We start from the raw sequence: 14,454 nt of genomic DNA, 5'->3' as shown, positions 1-14,454 counted from the left end.
CATCTTTTACATTTAGCGGAATGAACGGAAATAAAAGTGCATTAAGGCATAATGCCTCATCGACTTGACTGCAGCTGCGATATATATATAAAGAATAATGCTAAAGATACTAAAATTTTAAATCAAATAATATGTCATCAATAAAAAATAAGCATATTAATGATTAATACTTAAGTAATAATTAAATCACCAACATCTACATCATTTGATTTACCAAATACATAAAACCTACATTTCCAGTAAACAGTACTTTCCATTCCCCCCGGAGAATAGATACAAGTCTTTTTCCTTCTAACTTTGTCACGCACATATTGCTCACCTGCAACCCACTACACACCATATAATAACATATAAATTGTCAAATTAATATTTGTTTTACTAATCATGCGCGCGGTTGTGGCCTGGCCTAAACTTTAGACAGTACTACAAGCTTGCTAGCTTACCAACCTTTAGTACATGAGAAACTAAGAACGTGCATGAAACACCATATGCATTTATACATGCTTATTGCTCGATCCAGTACAATAACTAATCCCAGTTCGCATTCCCATATAAATGTATCGTTGAAAATGGGCAATTTGGTTCGATTTTTTTCGGCTTCAATTCAATATTCGGCTCATTTTGTTCGATTCTCAATTTTTCGAAATAGTTTATTTGAAGATAAGAGTTCAGTGTTAGTGCTCATGCACACGTGATTGTAAACAATACAACTATTGAGAGTCTGAGACACACACTGGATGCATTTGCCAACACTTTCTCCAGTCTTCTGTAAAAATAAATCTTATTACATGTAAGAGCTACATATATTGATAAGTGTGTCAATTTTATGATCCAAATAACATCACTCCATTTTAATTAGTCTGCAGGCCAGAAAAAGAAACAGATAACCGGCTTGGCATATCTAAATATGGGAGGGAGTAAAAAAAATGCGCAATATATAGTATTGCGGACCTTATCACGTGCAACTAAGATCAGTGGATATTGTCTACCTTATCACGTTCATTCATCGATAGACATTTTGTCCACCTTATCACGTGTAACTAAGATCAGTGGATATTGTCAGCTTTTTTTGTGGTGATTAATGCGCAATATATAGTATTGCCGGTGTAAAGAAAATGAAGGTTCAAATTAAAAAGGATGGGATATTGGAATATTGATCAAACCGATTACAATTTGAACTGTTTATATATATATATATATATATATATATATATATATATATATTTGTGTGTGTGTGTTTCTGGAAGTCTATGCTAATATATATGGGTGATTGGTGATCACAAATGTAATTGAGCAATGTGCAGGATGATCATGTTGTATACAAATTGAACAAACTGAAATAGAAATAACCTAACGGAACTTTATATTTTCTGGTAAAGAATGTGTTTGCTCTTGCTCTCTTTCTAACTGAAATTATTTTCAGTTGATCTAACAAAACCTCTCTCAGATTTCCATAGACAGATACACGTGCACACGCACAAACATCAAAAGGATAGATGGCATGCATTGTAAAGAAATATATGTTCAAAAGATGAAAGAAATACCTCTTTTACAAAAGGAAACCGATCACAATAAAAGGAATCAATACTGCAGAATATATATATATATATATATATATATATATATATATATATATATATATATATGCATGTATGTACGCACTCTGATCGGTGCCGATATATCTTCACGGCAATTTCATCCACGATACAAATAAGATTCGAATCCATGTCTTCCACTAAAAGCATGTATCAATACATTATTCAATGGAACAAATAATATAGTCAGATCAGTAGAATATTAATTAGTAAAGCTGCTGAGAAGGGTGGAGAATGGAGATGAATATTATCTTATACTGAACTGATGTTGTGAATACAGCTCTACAAACTCCACCCGCCGCCCACTACCACTACAACTAAAGTAATTAACAGTTACTCATTTTGTAATCGGGTAAAGGATCCAGATTATACAATAGATGAAAACCCTAATTTCAATTGATCTTAAAAAATAAAAAAATAAAAACCCTAGGGAGTTTAACCCCAGCTAAGGCCAAAGACAAGTACACAGATTAGAATTTAGGGTTGTGCTCATCATGACAAAAGATCTATTCAATGATGAACAAGAAGGAAAAGACTGAAAGAAATTCACAAACAGTCTTAATGTTGAAAGACATGAATCATAAGTCAAAAGCAAATGATTGATTTTTTTTCTTTCTTTTTTCATACCTGCAGTACGATCAAACTAAGCCCGCATCATCATTGAACTAATCTGTCAAAATAAGCAGAAAAAAGGGGTTTAGTCGAAATTCAAATACCTGAAGATCCATCGATCATCTGGGATCAGGTTTCGATCATCTCTGCGGGGCATCGGGATTGGTGAACTAATAATTTACATGAAGAGAGATGTTTGGCAAATTAGATGGAAACAGTAATTGAGGGGAATGAAGCCTGGTCCAAGAAATTACCGATTTAGGTAATCTTGTACCAGGCAACATTCCCCTCAAAGTTACCAGCTTCCTTCATGATACATAAACTCTGATATGATCATCTTCATCTCTTATACAGGTGGTGTTCTTCTCTTATTTGGATCGCGTTACTCCAAATGAAACAAAAGGGGAGAGAGTACTTTTACTCGTTGAATGAAAAGTATTATTAGGTCCCAGGAAATATTGGAGTTGGTGGTACGTCATAATTAAATACATGATTAGGTTTACTTTACGAGAAAGAAAAGAAAAAGAAAGAAAGGGCTGCACATAGAAAAAGTGGGTGCATGGGCCCGGTACTAGTCGATCATGTTGGTTTCTCTGGAACCAGCTGTAGGGTTAGGGCAATTAGGGTGGGCATACTTATGTTTATACATAAGTTTAGAGTTAGGCACACACTCACATGTAACTAATACATATATAAGAATTGGGGTGGGGACACTTATTCGTTTATATGATAAGTTAAAAGTATTAAGTTTCTCGTTGAATACGACTTTGAACCAAATTATTATGATTAGCAGACTCATTGTGTAGTTTAGTTCAAATATCCGTCTTTTTATTGTAAATATATTATTTGTATTGAAAAAATTGAGACAACGACTATTGTGAAATCTTCATCTTATTACAATATCATCTTTAACTTCTTCAATTATTATTATTTTTATCCAGTGTGATAAGTATAACATGAAAATTGAAGAAAATACTCTAAGCCAAAATTCAATAGTAATATGATTCACCATTAAGAAAACCTCAACAGCCTCAACAGCCTTAACATATGTGTTTGTAGTTTACCACAACCCTAGTTGGGAATTTAATATAAAAGAATTGAAAATTTCTTAAGAAAGTACCAAAATCCAAACATTGTCCTCAAAACTTAAAATGCCGTTTGGGGACAGAAATCAATGAAATTCGGCCAAATGCTCATATATCAGAGCAAAGCACTAAATCTTATTCCTGACGTCACGTTTGGGGATAGAAATCAAATGAAATTTGGTGCAATTCCCATATATCTGAGCGAAGCACTAAGTCTTATTCGTGACGACATTCTTCAACACATCATATCCTTCTTCGAACCTTGAGAAGCGGTTCAAACGAGCATATTATCAAAAAGGTGGAAATACGTATGGAAGTTGAATCCCAACATTGACTTTGCATCACTTCTGCTACTATGTACCTAAGTTGGAAAGGGCGATTCTCTTTCCAGATTTCATAAATAGGTTCCTTCTTACTTGTGAGGCTGATAAAAGCTGTATGAGTGTGAAATGTTCAGGTTTTTTCTTTCCATCTTGCAAAGTACTCAACGACACCATTGTACAACAAGTTGAGTAATGATTGTTTTCTTGCAATTCACTTGAGCGTTTAGTTTTAAGTGTGCAAGATCATGTCCTCCAACTTCCCCCTACTGTATTTCTTTCAAGCCTCAAAACCTCAATACTCTAATTTGTTAAATACTCGGATGAACACTGAACCTTCTCCCTTGTGACTACCTATAATTTTTTGGTGGCTGCATCCTCCATAACCACTGATCCTTGAATAGCTAGCCACTCCTTCTACTCAAGGTGACAAAATCTTCCAAACTATACTCCTTGTTCATATGCAACCTGCGGATCCCGACTGACCCGACCTGACAACTAATTGGGTGGGTGGTACGGTCAAGATGGTTAGGTGGTCAGCAATGGTTTCATCATATCATATCCCGATTGATCATGTCAACTTGCCTAACGGGTTGAGAGTCAACTCGGCCAAACCCACCCGTTAGTCACCCAATATCGAATTCCGTTGCTTACTTGGTTCACGTATTAGGCATGAGTTCTTCACTCATTTTTTTAAGACTTCCTTTGCTGCCTTATTGGTTTCAACGTATACATTTTCTGAAAAATTAGGTGAGGCTAGTATTGGTGAATAACAAAAGATGAATAATCTTGAAGAAGAAAAGCTTAGCAGCAGTAACAGAAGCTTGAGTGATTTACATGACGACATTCTTCAACACATTCTCTCCTTTTCTAAACCTAGAGAAGCTGCTCGAACGTGCATATTATCAAAAAGATGGAGATACGTCAATCCCATCATTGACTTGCTCGGATTCCCCTTCTACTGGGTTCGGGACATACAAGAGTTTTCGGTCTATGTGGATAGGGCGATTTTTCTACGACATTTCGTTAAAAGCTTCCATTATATATGTCGTCCCTGTTATAAGTATAACACAGATATTGGCCCTTTTATTATACGTTGGATCGAAGGTGCAGTGCTTCGGAATATGCAGAATTTATCTATCAACATTGATATAAGCATTTCCCGAATAAAAATACTGAATGCACAATTACTTGCGTTGCCTTGCTGCTTGTTTTCTAGCATATCACTTGTGCAATTAGATCTATGCATGCCTAGTGTCCTCCAACGTCCCCCTACAGTACGTTTCTCCAGCCCCAAAACCTTGAAGCTCAAGTATGTTAAATTCTCGGATGAACACTCGACCAACCAATTATTTTCTAGCTGTCCAGTCCTTGAAGATTTATGTTTGTCACAGTGCTGGTTCTTGTCGAACGTCAGGAATGTCAATATTCGTGCACCAAAACTGTTGAGATTGACTATAGACGAAGATTATTATGGAGGCTCCGATCATGGTTTCCGGTTCATGGTTCATGGAACTAATCTCAAACACTATACATGTTTTGGTACATGTAAAAATGAGCATTACTTGTACAATCAGTCATCACTTGAGGAGGCAGGTATTGGGTAGTCTGAATTGGATGGTGAAGATGATACCTATCGATTTTGTATGCTTCTTGGATGTCTCTCTAATGTAAAAATTCTCAAGCTTGAGGTATGCTTTATGCTACAATATTTTGTCGATCGAAGATGCATGTTTGAAAAGTTATGTTTCTCAATATAAATTTTGTGTTACTAATATTTTAGCCAAATTTATATTTTTTTAGGCTCTAAGAGATATTGAAGCACTTTAGATGCGTTTCCCTCGTTCACGTACGTAACCCACTTGGAACTGTATGTCGCCCGTGCCAACGGAGTACAGAAAATACAGCAAAACTGTCCATGTCTGGAATATCATCAATTAAGCGCGGTAATTCATGCATATATGTAGCATTTTTTTTTTTGTTCTACTAATTGCATACAACATGGAACCTGAACTTTAAAATTCAAAATATCGATTAAAATATTTGAATTTTCTTCCGTGATAACCTTACGTAATTTCTATGTTGTTAAGATGTCAAATGTATTTTATTACATTGATCAATCAAAAAGTTGCTCTATCAATCGAGGATGTTGTACCTCCTTGTACCTTGTTGCATCTAAAGATGGTCAAAGTTATTAGTTTTAAGGGAGAGATTATGAGACGCAACGGGCAGTAAAGAGTTTGCTAAATGAAGGGTTGGCCTTCGAGAAGTTATTCATTAGACTCTCTTCGCGTGCATATGAAAAGAAGGTTTACTGGGAAGAATTCTTTTCTAAGTTTCCCAAACGATTGGAAGATTGTGAAATTGTGATTTGTTCATCGTATAATTGAGCATGTTGGATTTCAGAGAAGTTGAAGAAGTCAACAGCAAATTTGGGTTAACCTTATGAGGGCTATTTTGATCAATTAAAGCCCCTTTTTTTTCCGTCAAAGGTAAATTTCATTACCAACGCGATAAATATAAATAACAAGAGGTACAATTACAAGTCAAGCACAACATAAACCAAAGCTCAAACAGACAATTGGGCCTAGAAAGAAAACCCAAAAAACAAAACAGCCCGAAGCCGGCTGCACCTCGACCGCCATCAAAGCAACGGAATCCTCCACCATGCACCACCATTCCCAGCAAATACCAAAGATCCAACCAACCGACATGGTACTGTTCACTTTTAACGTTAAAGATATTTTTACTCTAAAAAGTCAATCCTGATATTATTCACTTACAAAACATTTTTGTCCTTTTGACTAAAACTCAAAGTTTTCAAACCCTTTTGATTAATTTTTCTTACTTTTATAGAAAATTTCAGTATGCTTTTAATAACTATAAATTACTTTCATATTGCTAAAAGTGTTCATGAAAGTGTTTAATAGAAAAAGTTAAAAGTAAATGCTGGCTGAAAAAGTACTTAAAATATTTTATTGTAAAATCACCTGTTGTGTGCTTCTTTGAAATGCTTTAATTGGAGAAGCACCTGCTGATTACTTGAAAGTTGTGTGATGCGGCTGACATTTCAAACATGATTATACATTCGATTTGGTGATATAAAACAAATGGTTTATAGAGCTTAGGGCCATTTATAGCTTGAGGAACAAGGTAATGAATCCAACTTAATAGTCAATCTGTATGGGCTCGTTTGGTGGCTGAATGAGATTGCGTCTTAAGAATTGGATTGGTAGGGATATGTAAGATATGACTTGTAATATATTTATAAAGATAGATTAAATAACTCATTTTATTGTGAATGTTATGTCCTCTTATATTTTGACACAACAAACAAAAGATTGAACTCAAATCCATTTTAACTTATCACAGTCTATCCCAACCAGACCATTGAATAGACCTTACATGTTACGAAGGAAAGGCGAACTGTTGATGTTGAAACCATGCAACAACGACAGCGATTCAATCCCTTATTCCTAATGACTAGAGAGCCAAACAAGTCATCACCTCTAGATTTTTATCCCCCAAAGTTTTGCTCGCACACTTGGCACGAATCGCTCGCCGAAACTTGTCCTCACAAAGCACCTAAACACCAAAGGCCAACTAAGGATATTTGACAAGTTAAAACAGTATGAATTTCGCAAGGTTATCCACGTTACATGTACACCAAACTTACCGGGACGACAAGAAATGCTAATCATGGTCGTTTAAAGACAAACGACGGTGTCGTTTTCAGAAGCATAGTTTGGTGAGGAGGGGATGAAGGCTTTAATCTTCGTTATGTTTATCCTGAGTCCTCCAGTCCTGGCAAGAAATGCAGCCAAGTAACTTGGATTTGGACAACAAAGTTTTGTCCCAGCTTGCTCAATACCTACAGCCGGCACTCCGTTCTTACGTGGAATCTCAATGAGCTTGCTCAATACTTCGAGGACATGGATGAAACCATTAGTTCGGCCAAGATGGAGAGTGTTGTCTTTGGACAACTTTTGGCAACAATATGCATAAGTTCTCTCATGAGCTAATCACTTTTTAATTTGAAATCTAATGAAAACAGAAGTTCGTTTTACTATTTAAGGCTTGTTTATGATGTTATGTAAATTTTTTTTGTTAGCGCTTTTGCGAGTGCTCTTTGAATCATAACGTTTTTATTATCTGAAAGTGTTTTGAACCCTTCTAAGAGTTGATTTAGGATTGCTTATGTTCATATAAGGTTTTGCTAAAAGTGTTTTTAATTAAAAACACCAAAATTTTTTTATTGAAAATTCAAATGCTTTATGAAGTTGGATCTAATAGGTGATCCTCCATATGTGCTTTCAAATAAACATTTTTTGCCAAATTAAGGGGGGTATAGTCAAACTTTGATTTCATCAAAATCTGTAAGGAAGTATAGAGTACTAAAATCTTTTGAAATCTATCACCTAAAAAAAGTACATTAAAATCTTTTGAAATCTAAATTAACAACCCCTTAAGTTAAAAGGGATTTCAATTGAGAGAAAATACTTTTAGTCCCTTCAAAAGTTGTCTAAACGCTTTTGCCGGTGCACTTCTCAAATCATTCTGAAAATGCTTTTAACTATTTAAAAAATACTGCATAACACAACCCTTTATTTCTTGCCACAATGTTAACGATAAACTAATAAAGTGCTCCCGTGGCGTGCAAGTGTGACCTAATCCCAAAAGGCTTTGCATAAATTTTAGAGAAGTGAGCACGTCTCATGGAGACTAGAAAGGACGCCACACCAACCATGAAACCCTGAAAACGATTGGATCTAGCCCTATAGAAAATGGACGCATCGAGTAGGAGGACGAAACTAAACAACATGAATAACAAAATTTTATCCTACTAAATAAGATCGATTTATAAATTTTAAAACGTTACTCTACTCAATTTTGCACCAAATCTTCCAAAAAAAATTACGAAGCTGTATAAAAAGTAGACGCATCGAATAGAAGGAGGAAGCTAAACACTAGAAACCAAAATAAAAATGGAGGATCGGTGCACAAAGCCCCACCGATATGATTGGCTTTTATTGAAAAAAGCATTGGCCTTTGCTTTCTCCTCTTGATTCACCTTGACAATTGAATTGAAATTGGACGTTTTGTTTGTCGGTATTAGGCGACGCAAATTTATCCTCATCTGAAGTAACCATCAACTTATCTCATATGATCATATCCAACTCATGACACGTTACAATATAAACCATATCTTCTTGCCATATGCGCGACCACCAGTTTTCCAGAAACTCGTTAGATATTTTTGAAATTTAAGTTTTTTATAGTATATATGTTTCATAATCCATGTCATCCTTAATCCTATTACTTTTAATTCCTAATACAAGTAATATCTGAGTTATTAAACTTTATGATTGAAGAAATTTTGTTATGTCACTAACTGCTAAGTTATGAATTTATGTTAAACTCAAGAGTCGAGAAAGAAGCATGAGTACTTGAATTGTTGGGGGATGTTTCCCTCAGTCAAAAAGCAAAAGGTACACAGAAATCATAATAACAATTGGAATACGCTCGTGTGAGCGCCAATTGACTTTCTAATACTTGTAATTTGAAAAAATAAATGATGTCGTGATTGTGAGATTATACAATTTTATCGGTTGTATACAGAAGAGTAACGTACAAGATTTTATCATAATTGAAAATTAATTGTACACTAGTTTTGTATTATTCAATGTTCATTGTCAAAAAAGCAAAAAGTACATATAGTACGAGAATGGCAATTGGGACATGCCTATACGGACTACAAATCGATACCTAACAAGCAACTCAAGTTTCAAGTTTCAAGTTTCTTCTTTACAAACCCTGTAATTGTCTAATGCATGCACCTTTTTCACATTATTTCTACCAAAAAAGAAGCCCAATACACAAGCCAAAATTGTGTGTTTGTGTGGGAAAGAAACACATATATGTAACAGTAGTATTTCTAGAGATGGGTAAGAAAGAAGATAAGAGTGGATTAGAGAGGTCCACAAGCAAGAAATTATGAATTCGAAGTGTGCCTTACGTTAGCTAACACCATTGGTTTAGGTTACGATCATCCTTCAATCAACAACTTCCAAATATCAGAAAGTAGCCGTATTTATGAGAAGAGATTTTTCAGTGTGCCGTGTTCACGTGAGTGAGAAGATACATTATTCAACCCTAACTATATATACTACAAGCTAACTTCATTACCAAGATTTCAAAACCACATTCACTTAAAAATTAATACTTAATTGTTCATCTATTGTTGAGAGCATTACAAGTCGATATCAATCAAGCCCAACAACAAATAATCGAGAACCAAAGTCATGGACAGGAGGAAAGAGGAGTGCTATGAAGAAGAAAATTTAGATTACGGCATAGAGCCGCAGTCTGCGATGAAAAGGAAGAAGAACAAGAGCAAGAACACAAGGCGGTTTAGCGACGAACAAATCAGCTTGTTGGAGTCTATATTCGAAGCAGACTCGAAGCTCGAGCCAAGGAGGAAGGTGCAGTTGGCAAGAGAGCTTGGGTTGCAACCTCGCCAGGTTGCGATATGGTTTCAGAACAGAAGAGCTAGATGGAAGTCCAAACAGATAGAGCAAGACTACAGAAGTCTCAGAGAAGATTATGACAAGTTAGCATCTCGGTTCGAATCTTTGAAGGAGGAGAAGCAGTCTTTGATTATGCAGGTAGAGTAACTAACCTTGTTCAACTTTTTACAATTCGAGAATCGAAAAAAATACCTGGCTCCTCTCATGTGAGAAGCCAATCATGTTTATAAATAAAATTACAGTTTGACATGCGTGCATAAGCGGTTTTATTTGTCAGACTATGATTTGCAGTTACATGTAAGGAGGCAAACAATGTTCATGAAAGTGTATTCAAAATTTCTAGCTTGATAGTCAAAACTAAACATTTTTTGGGTAATTTTTACCAGTTGCAGAAGTTACACGATCTTGTGGGAACATCTCGTGCTGGCGCCCCTACCGAAGATTCTCTCGCAAATCAGACGGCAGATGGATCGAGTTACAAAGATGGGAATTGTAAGACTACTGCTCGAGTAAGACTAGAAGAGGCATTGGAGAAGACAGGAGCCATAGATAAACATACAAGCAATGATGTTGGTGGGGAGTTTGGAGATGAAAGGCACGAGCTTCTGAACATTGGTCAATTGGATGCCTCTGTGACACCTCTAGGATTGCATGGGTTGGATTCAGGCAACATTCTGTTTGATCGTTGTAATTCACACTGGTTAAATTTCTGGACCTGAAATTTCCAACCCCCCCCCCCCCCCCCCCACTCAGCACATAAAAGTTTGGTGTAATTGGTGTCAAGATTTTGTCCTATAATCCATGTATTGAGGTCAACTAACAGCTTCTATCGACGTCAAACAGTAAGCGGACCGGACTATGCAGCAGCTTATTCTTCTGAGCTCAATACTTGTTGAGTTGTTGCATAATTTGGTTCGCTAATTGTTCTCAACAGACTCTTCAAAGAGAGAAATCCATGCATGACTGTATGTGTTTCTGTGTGTTGCAGGATCATAAGATTGTTCAAATATGACATGAACGTCATGCCTTGTACACAACGATAGGTATTAGGTTTACAAAACAGAGTTTTCTAGCCGCACTTAATTGCCAACCAGCAAAATTAACGTTAAAACCAATCCTTTGAATCTTGTATATCCTACAAATCACTACAATGAAGGTCTAGTTAAATTACGATTTAAAAGGATTTTTAAAAAAAATTAATTACCAAAGTCAGACAAAAACCTTAGAATGTACGGAAGTGAATCCAACGAAAGGCAAAAGTTATATGCCCTAGCTTAGTCAAACTGGCTAGAGCAAGGTGCTCCATTAGCGGCATTTCATTCGAATCTTTGTACTGTTGTTTATATTAATTTAGCGTAACTATCGCAAGGCAGAACACAAGAATAAAATATCATCATTTGGAGAATATAAAACCTACTGGAAAAGTAAAACAAATAGACAGTTTGGCCGAGTGGTCTAAGGCGCCAGATTTAGGCTCTGGTCCGGAAGGGCGTGGGTTCAAATCCCACAGCTGTCAAAACTCGGATTTGTTATTATTTTTTCGTTTTTCATTTGGGCCTTGTGGGTCCATTAGTAATTCACTTTCGCTATCCAAATCCTGACCACATACACAAAAACATGATCACGCACTCGTTCCCCTCAGTTGTCTTCCCAAAGTGACTTACAGAGGGTTCAAGGAACAAGATAGATTTAGGAAATCTAATGTAAAACATCGAAAATAAATACTCTTAACCGTTTGAGCAGCAATCTTTTTGCGGAATCAATGGCTTGCTTAACCATAAAAGCCACAGCCTACTTCAGCTCCTCTTCAAGTGAGATTTCCCTCCCTTCTTCTCCCTTCAAGCCCTTCAAGCTCCCTCCCTTCTGGCCATGGCAAAAGGTATCTCTCTCTCTCTCTCTCTCTAGCATTTTGTACATGTACCAAGTGCCCAGCACAAAGCATGCTTTAGCTTGCAGGTGAAGGTGGGCCCACTGAGTGTGTCTCCAATGGGGTTTGGAACTTGGGCATGGGGCAACCAGCTTCTGTGGGGGTACCAGGAATCGATGGACAGTGAGCTCCAACGGACATTCAATCTGGCTGTCGACAACGGCATCAACCTTTTTGACACCGCTGACTCCTACGGCACCGGCAGGTTGAATGGAAAGAGTGAAAAGCTACTTGGAAAGTTCATCCGAGATTATCAAGGTCTGATCTTGCTATTCTTCTCAATTTTTATCACTTAGTTTTGTAGTTGATTGGTACAGTGCTTTCTAATACTTAAAAGCGCTTCTGATACATTGTTTGGGATACAATGTACAAGTCTAATTTCTTGTACAAGTGCTTTTGAGCAAAAGCATTTTTTAGAGAAACAAATCCCAAACGAGCCCTTGGGCAACCACCTAGATCTCAAAAGCATAAGTACTTGTTTGGTACCAAGATGCTTTTATAAAAAGTGGGCATAAAAAAAAATTGAGCTCAAAAAGGTGTTTGGTAAATACTTAAAAATAGCTTATTTTCACAGTTTTGGATGAAAAAAAACTAAAAACGTGAAACAACAAAAATAAGCTTATTCTCACAGCACAGCAGAATCAGTTTTTTTTTTTTTCAAAGCACAGCAGTACCAAATCAGCCCTAAGTTGTTAAGGAATAAGCCGACGATGATATAAATTTTACACCCTTCTTTACGTGCAAATGACCAGTAGGGCAGAGACAAACATATAGATGCAGCCTCGCCCTACACTATACAGGGTTACATCCTTCAAAAACTTAAGTTGTCAGAGAATGAGCTAACAATGTAGAGATGGGATGAGAATATTTTTCGTGGTTTGACGAAGAATTTCTGTTAGCCTAAGCTGTTAAATAACACAAATCTTCAGGGCAGAAGAGCGTGCAGAAGGACATCGTGATTGCTACCAAGTTTGCAGCATACCCTTGGCGCCTAACACCAGGGCAGTTCGTGAATGCTTGCCAGTATACTTCTTTCATTCGACTTTTACGTCGCTTGTATTGTGTGTAACAAGTAACAACTCTGATTTCCCCTAGTTTACTAAAATGCTGTTTCCAGTGCCTCGATTGATCGTATGCAGATCGAACAAATTGGGATAGGACAGTTACATTGGTCAACTGCAAATTACAATCCTCTGCAAGAAGCAGCGCTTTGGGACGGGTTAGTTGCAATGTATGACAAGGTAAGCAAATGATTAAGGCGCCTTGTGCGTTCAAAGATGAATTTTCGAGACTAGCACGAAATGGTCATATTCATAGAGATGGTATCGTGAAGGGTTTGGTTCGTGCTGTCGGGGTCAGCAACTATGGACCGAAGCAGCTTCTAAAGATACACGATTACCTAAAAGCTCGGGGAGTCCCGTTGTGTTCAGCTCAGGTATGCCATTGCTTGTAGAAGATATGAAGCCAAGCAGTTTCTAATGCACATGCTGGTGCACTGAAACTCTTTAATCTTATAGATAACACCCCGATTCTAGGTGCAATTTTCGTTGTTAAGCGTCGGAGAAGATCAGCTGGAGATCAAGAACATATGTGATTCTCTCGGCATCCGCCTGATTGCTTACAGCCCTCTAGGACTTGGAATGCTTACTGGGAAATACACGCCATCCAATCTACCACGCGGACCTCGGTATGTGATTTCTTCATATCTCCGGAACCAAATCAGTAGACACTGTTTACAAATGCATCGGTGTTTCTGCAGATCCTTCCTATTCAGGCAAATTCTCCCAGGACTGGAACCCTTGTTGACTTCACTCAAAGAAATTGCACAAAAAAGGAGTAAAACCGTACCGCAAGTAATTCTACGTCTTGTTACCTGTTTCGATGCGGCTTGCTTACGGCACAAGTAACATAATTTGCAAGACTAAGCAAGATTTGAATTCTGTTTGTAGGTTGCTATAAACTGGTGCATTTCCAAGGGGACCATTCCCATACCCGGAGTCAAGACCGTGAAACAAGCGGAAGAAAATCTGGGTGCTCTCGGTTGGCGCCTGAGTTCACAGGAGCTACTTCAGCTAGAAGATGCTGCGAGGGAGTCCCCTGGGAAGATGATCCAAAACATTTTCCAGACAAGGTGATCCAGATTCCAATTTTAAGTTTGTTTCTCAGGAAAGGGAAAACAAAATGACGATCATCACTACATCGTGTTTAACATTGTCGGGTCTCCATTTATTTTCTCCTCCGTGAACAGATGAACAGAAGAAACGAGACCAATTATTTGCTTATGATGTAAAGAAACTGGGAATACGAACGTTACCTGCCAAATCATTGCACTTCTCCGAATGTCCTTACGAGGAGATGGAAGGAAAACAATTGCTACTGAAACACTTT

The 14,454-nt window shown here is 37.1% G+C and overlaps 3 protein-coding genes, 1 long non-coding RNA gene and 1 other non-coding gene across 7 annotated transcripts; 4 read left to right on the top strand and 1 right to left on the bottom strand.

The window, feature by feature from the left end:
- Positions 1 to 139: 139 nt before the first annotated feature.
- Positions 140 to 2,841, bottom strand: LOC148696049 (uncharacterized). Its single transcript, XR_015964263.1, has 2 exons — positions 2,312 to 2,841; positions 140 to 1,735 (listed from the first exon to the last, which is right to left on the bottom strand). It is a non-coding gene; the product is annotated as an uncharacterized LOC148696049 (long non-coding RNA).
- A 750-nt stretch (positions 2,842 to 3,591) lies between these two features.
- Positions 3,592 to 6,720, top strand: LOC137735360 (putative FBD-associated F-box protein At5g56390). The gene is made up of 2 exons (XM_088697064.1): positions 3,592 to 5,303; positions 5,416 to 6,720. The coding sequence occupies exon 1, from the start codon at positions 4,392 to 4,394 to the stop codon at positions 5,217 to 5,219; it is 828 nt and encodes a 275-aa protein (XP_088553190.1). The 5' UTR covers positions 3,592 to 4,391; the 3' UTR covers positions 5,220 to 5,303; positions 5,416 to 6,720.
- Positions 6,721 to 9,786: 3,066 nt separating this feature from the next.
- LOC137734923 (uncharacterized) lies at positions 9,787 to 11,107 on the top strand. The gene is made up of 2 exons (XM_068474252.2): positions 9,787 to 10,277; positions 10,526 to 11,107. Exons 1-2 carry the CDS (start codon positions 9,915 to 9,917, stop codon positions 10,856 to 10,858), a joined length of 696 nt encoding a protein of 231 aa, XP_068330353.2. The 5' UTR covers positions 9,787 to 9,914; the 3' UTR covers positions 10,859 to 11,107.
- Positions 11,108 to 11,575: 468 nt separating this feature from the next.
- Positions 11,576 to 11,655, top strand: TRNAL-UAG (transfer RNA leucine (anticodon UAG)). Its single transcript has one exon. It is a non-coding gene; the product is annotated as a tRNA-Leu (tRNA).
- An 89-nt stretch (positions 11,656 to 11,744) lies between these two features.
- Positions 11,745 to 14,448, top strand: PLR1 (NAD(P)-linked oxidoreductase superfamily protein). 3 transcript variants are annotated; one of them, XM_088697062.1, is made up of 9 exons: positions 11,745 to 12,018; positions 12,096 to 12,324; positions 12,996 to 13,089; positions 13,184 to 13,307; positions 13,400 to 13,501; positions 13,602 to 13,753; positions 13,826 to 13,919; positions 14,016 to 14,197; positions 14,315 to 14,448. In XM_088697062.1, the coding sequence occupies exons 1-9, from the start codon at positions 11,902 to 11,904 to the stop codon at positions 14,316 to 14,318; spliced, it is 1,098 nt and encodes a 365-aa protein (XP_088553188.1). In that variant the 5' UTR covers positions 11,745 to 11,901; the 3' UTR covers positions 14,319 to 14,448. The 3 variants fall into 3 exon arrangements, with proteins under 3 accessions (XP_088553188.1, XP_068330351.2, XP_068330352.2); XM_068474250.2 differs by having other exon boundaries at positions 14,016 to 14,448; XM_068474251.2 differs by having other exon boundaries at positions 11,802 to 12,018; positions 12,089 to 12,324; positions 14,016 to 14,448.
- Positions 14,449 to 14,454: the final 6 nt, after the last annotated feature.

This window comes from Pyrus communis, chromosome 7 (assembly GCF_041283825.1).
Source record: "Pyrus communis isolate YQ-2024b chromosome 7, ASM4128382v1, whole genome shotgun sequence".
In the NCBI taxonomy this organism is placed as follows: domain Eukaryota; kingdom Viridiplantae; phylum Streptophyta; class Magnoliopsida; order Rosales; family Rosaceae; genus Pyrus; species Pyrus communis.
Note: the sequence above shows the minus strand (reverse complement) of the source record. Positions and strands in the feature narration are given on the sequence as shown.

Coding starts and splice junctions, on each gene's coding strand:
- LOC137735360 (XM_088697064.1), top strand. CDS start 4,392: ATGAATAATCTTGAAGAAGAAAAGCTTAGCAGCAGTAACAGAAGCTTG.
- LOC137734923 (XM_068474252.2), top strand. CDS start 9,915: ATGGACAGGAGGAAAGAGGAGTGCTATGAAGAAGAAAATTTAGATTAC. Junction 10,278..10,525: donor AGCAGTCTTTGATTATGCAG/GTAGAGTAACTA, acceptor AATTTTTACCAG/TTGCAGAAGTTACACGATCT.
- PLR1 (XM_088697062.1), top strand. CDS start 11,902: ATGGCTTGCTTAACCATAAAAGCCACAGCCTACTTCAGCTCCTCTTCA. Junction 12,019..12,095: donor CCTTCTGGCCATGGCAAAAG/GTATCTCTCTCT, acceptor TTTAGCTTGCAG/GTGAAGGTGGGCCCACTGAG. Junction 13,502..13,601: donor TCCCGTTGTGTTCAGCTCAG/GTATGCCATTGC, acceptor CCCCGATTCTAG/GTGCAATTTTCGTTGTTAAG.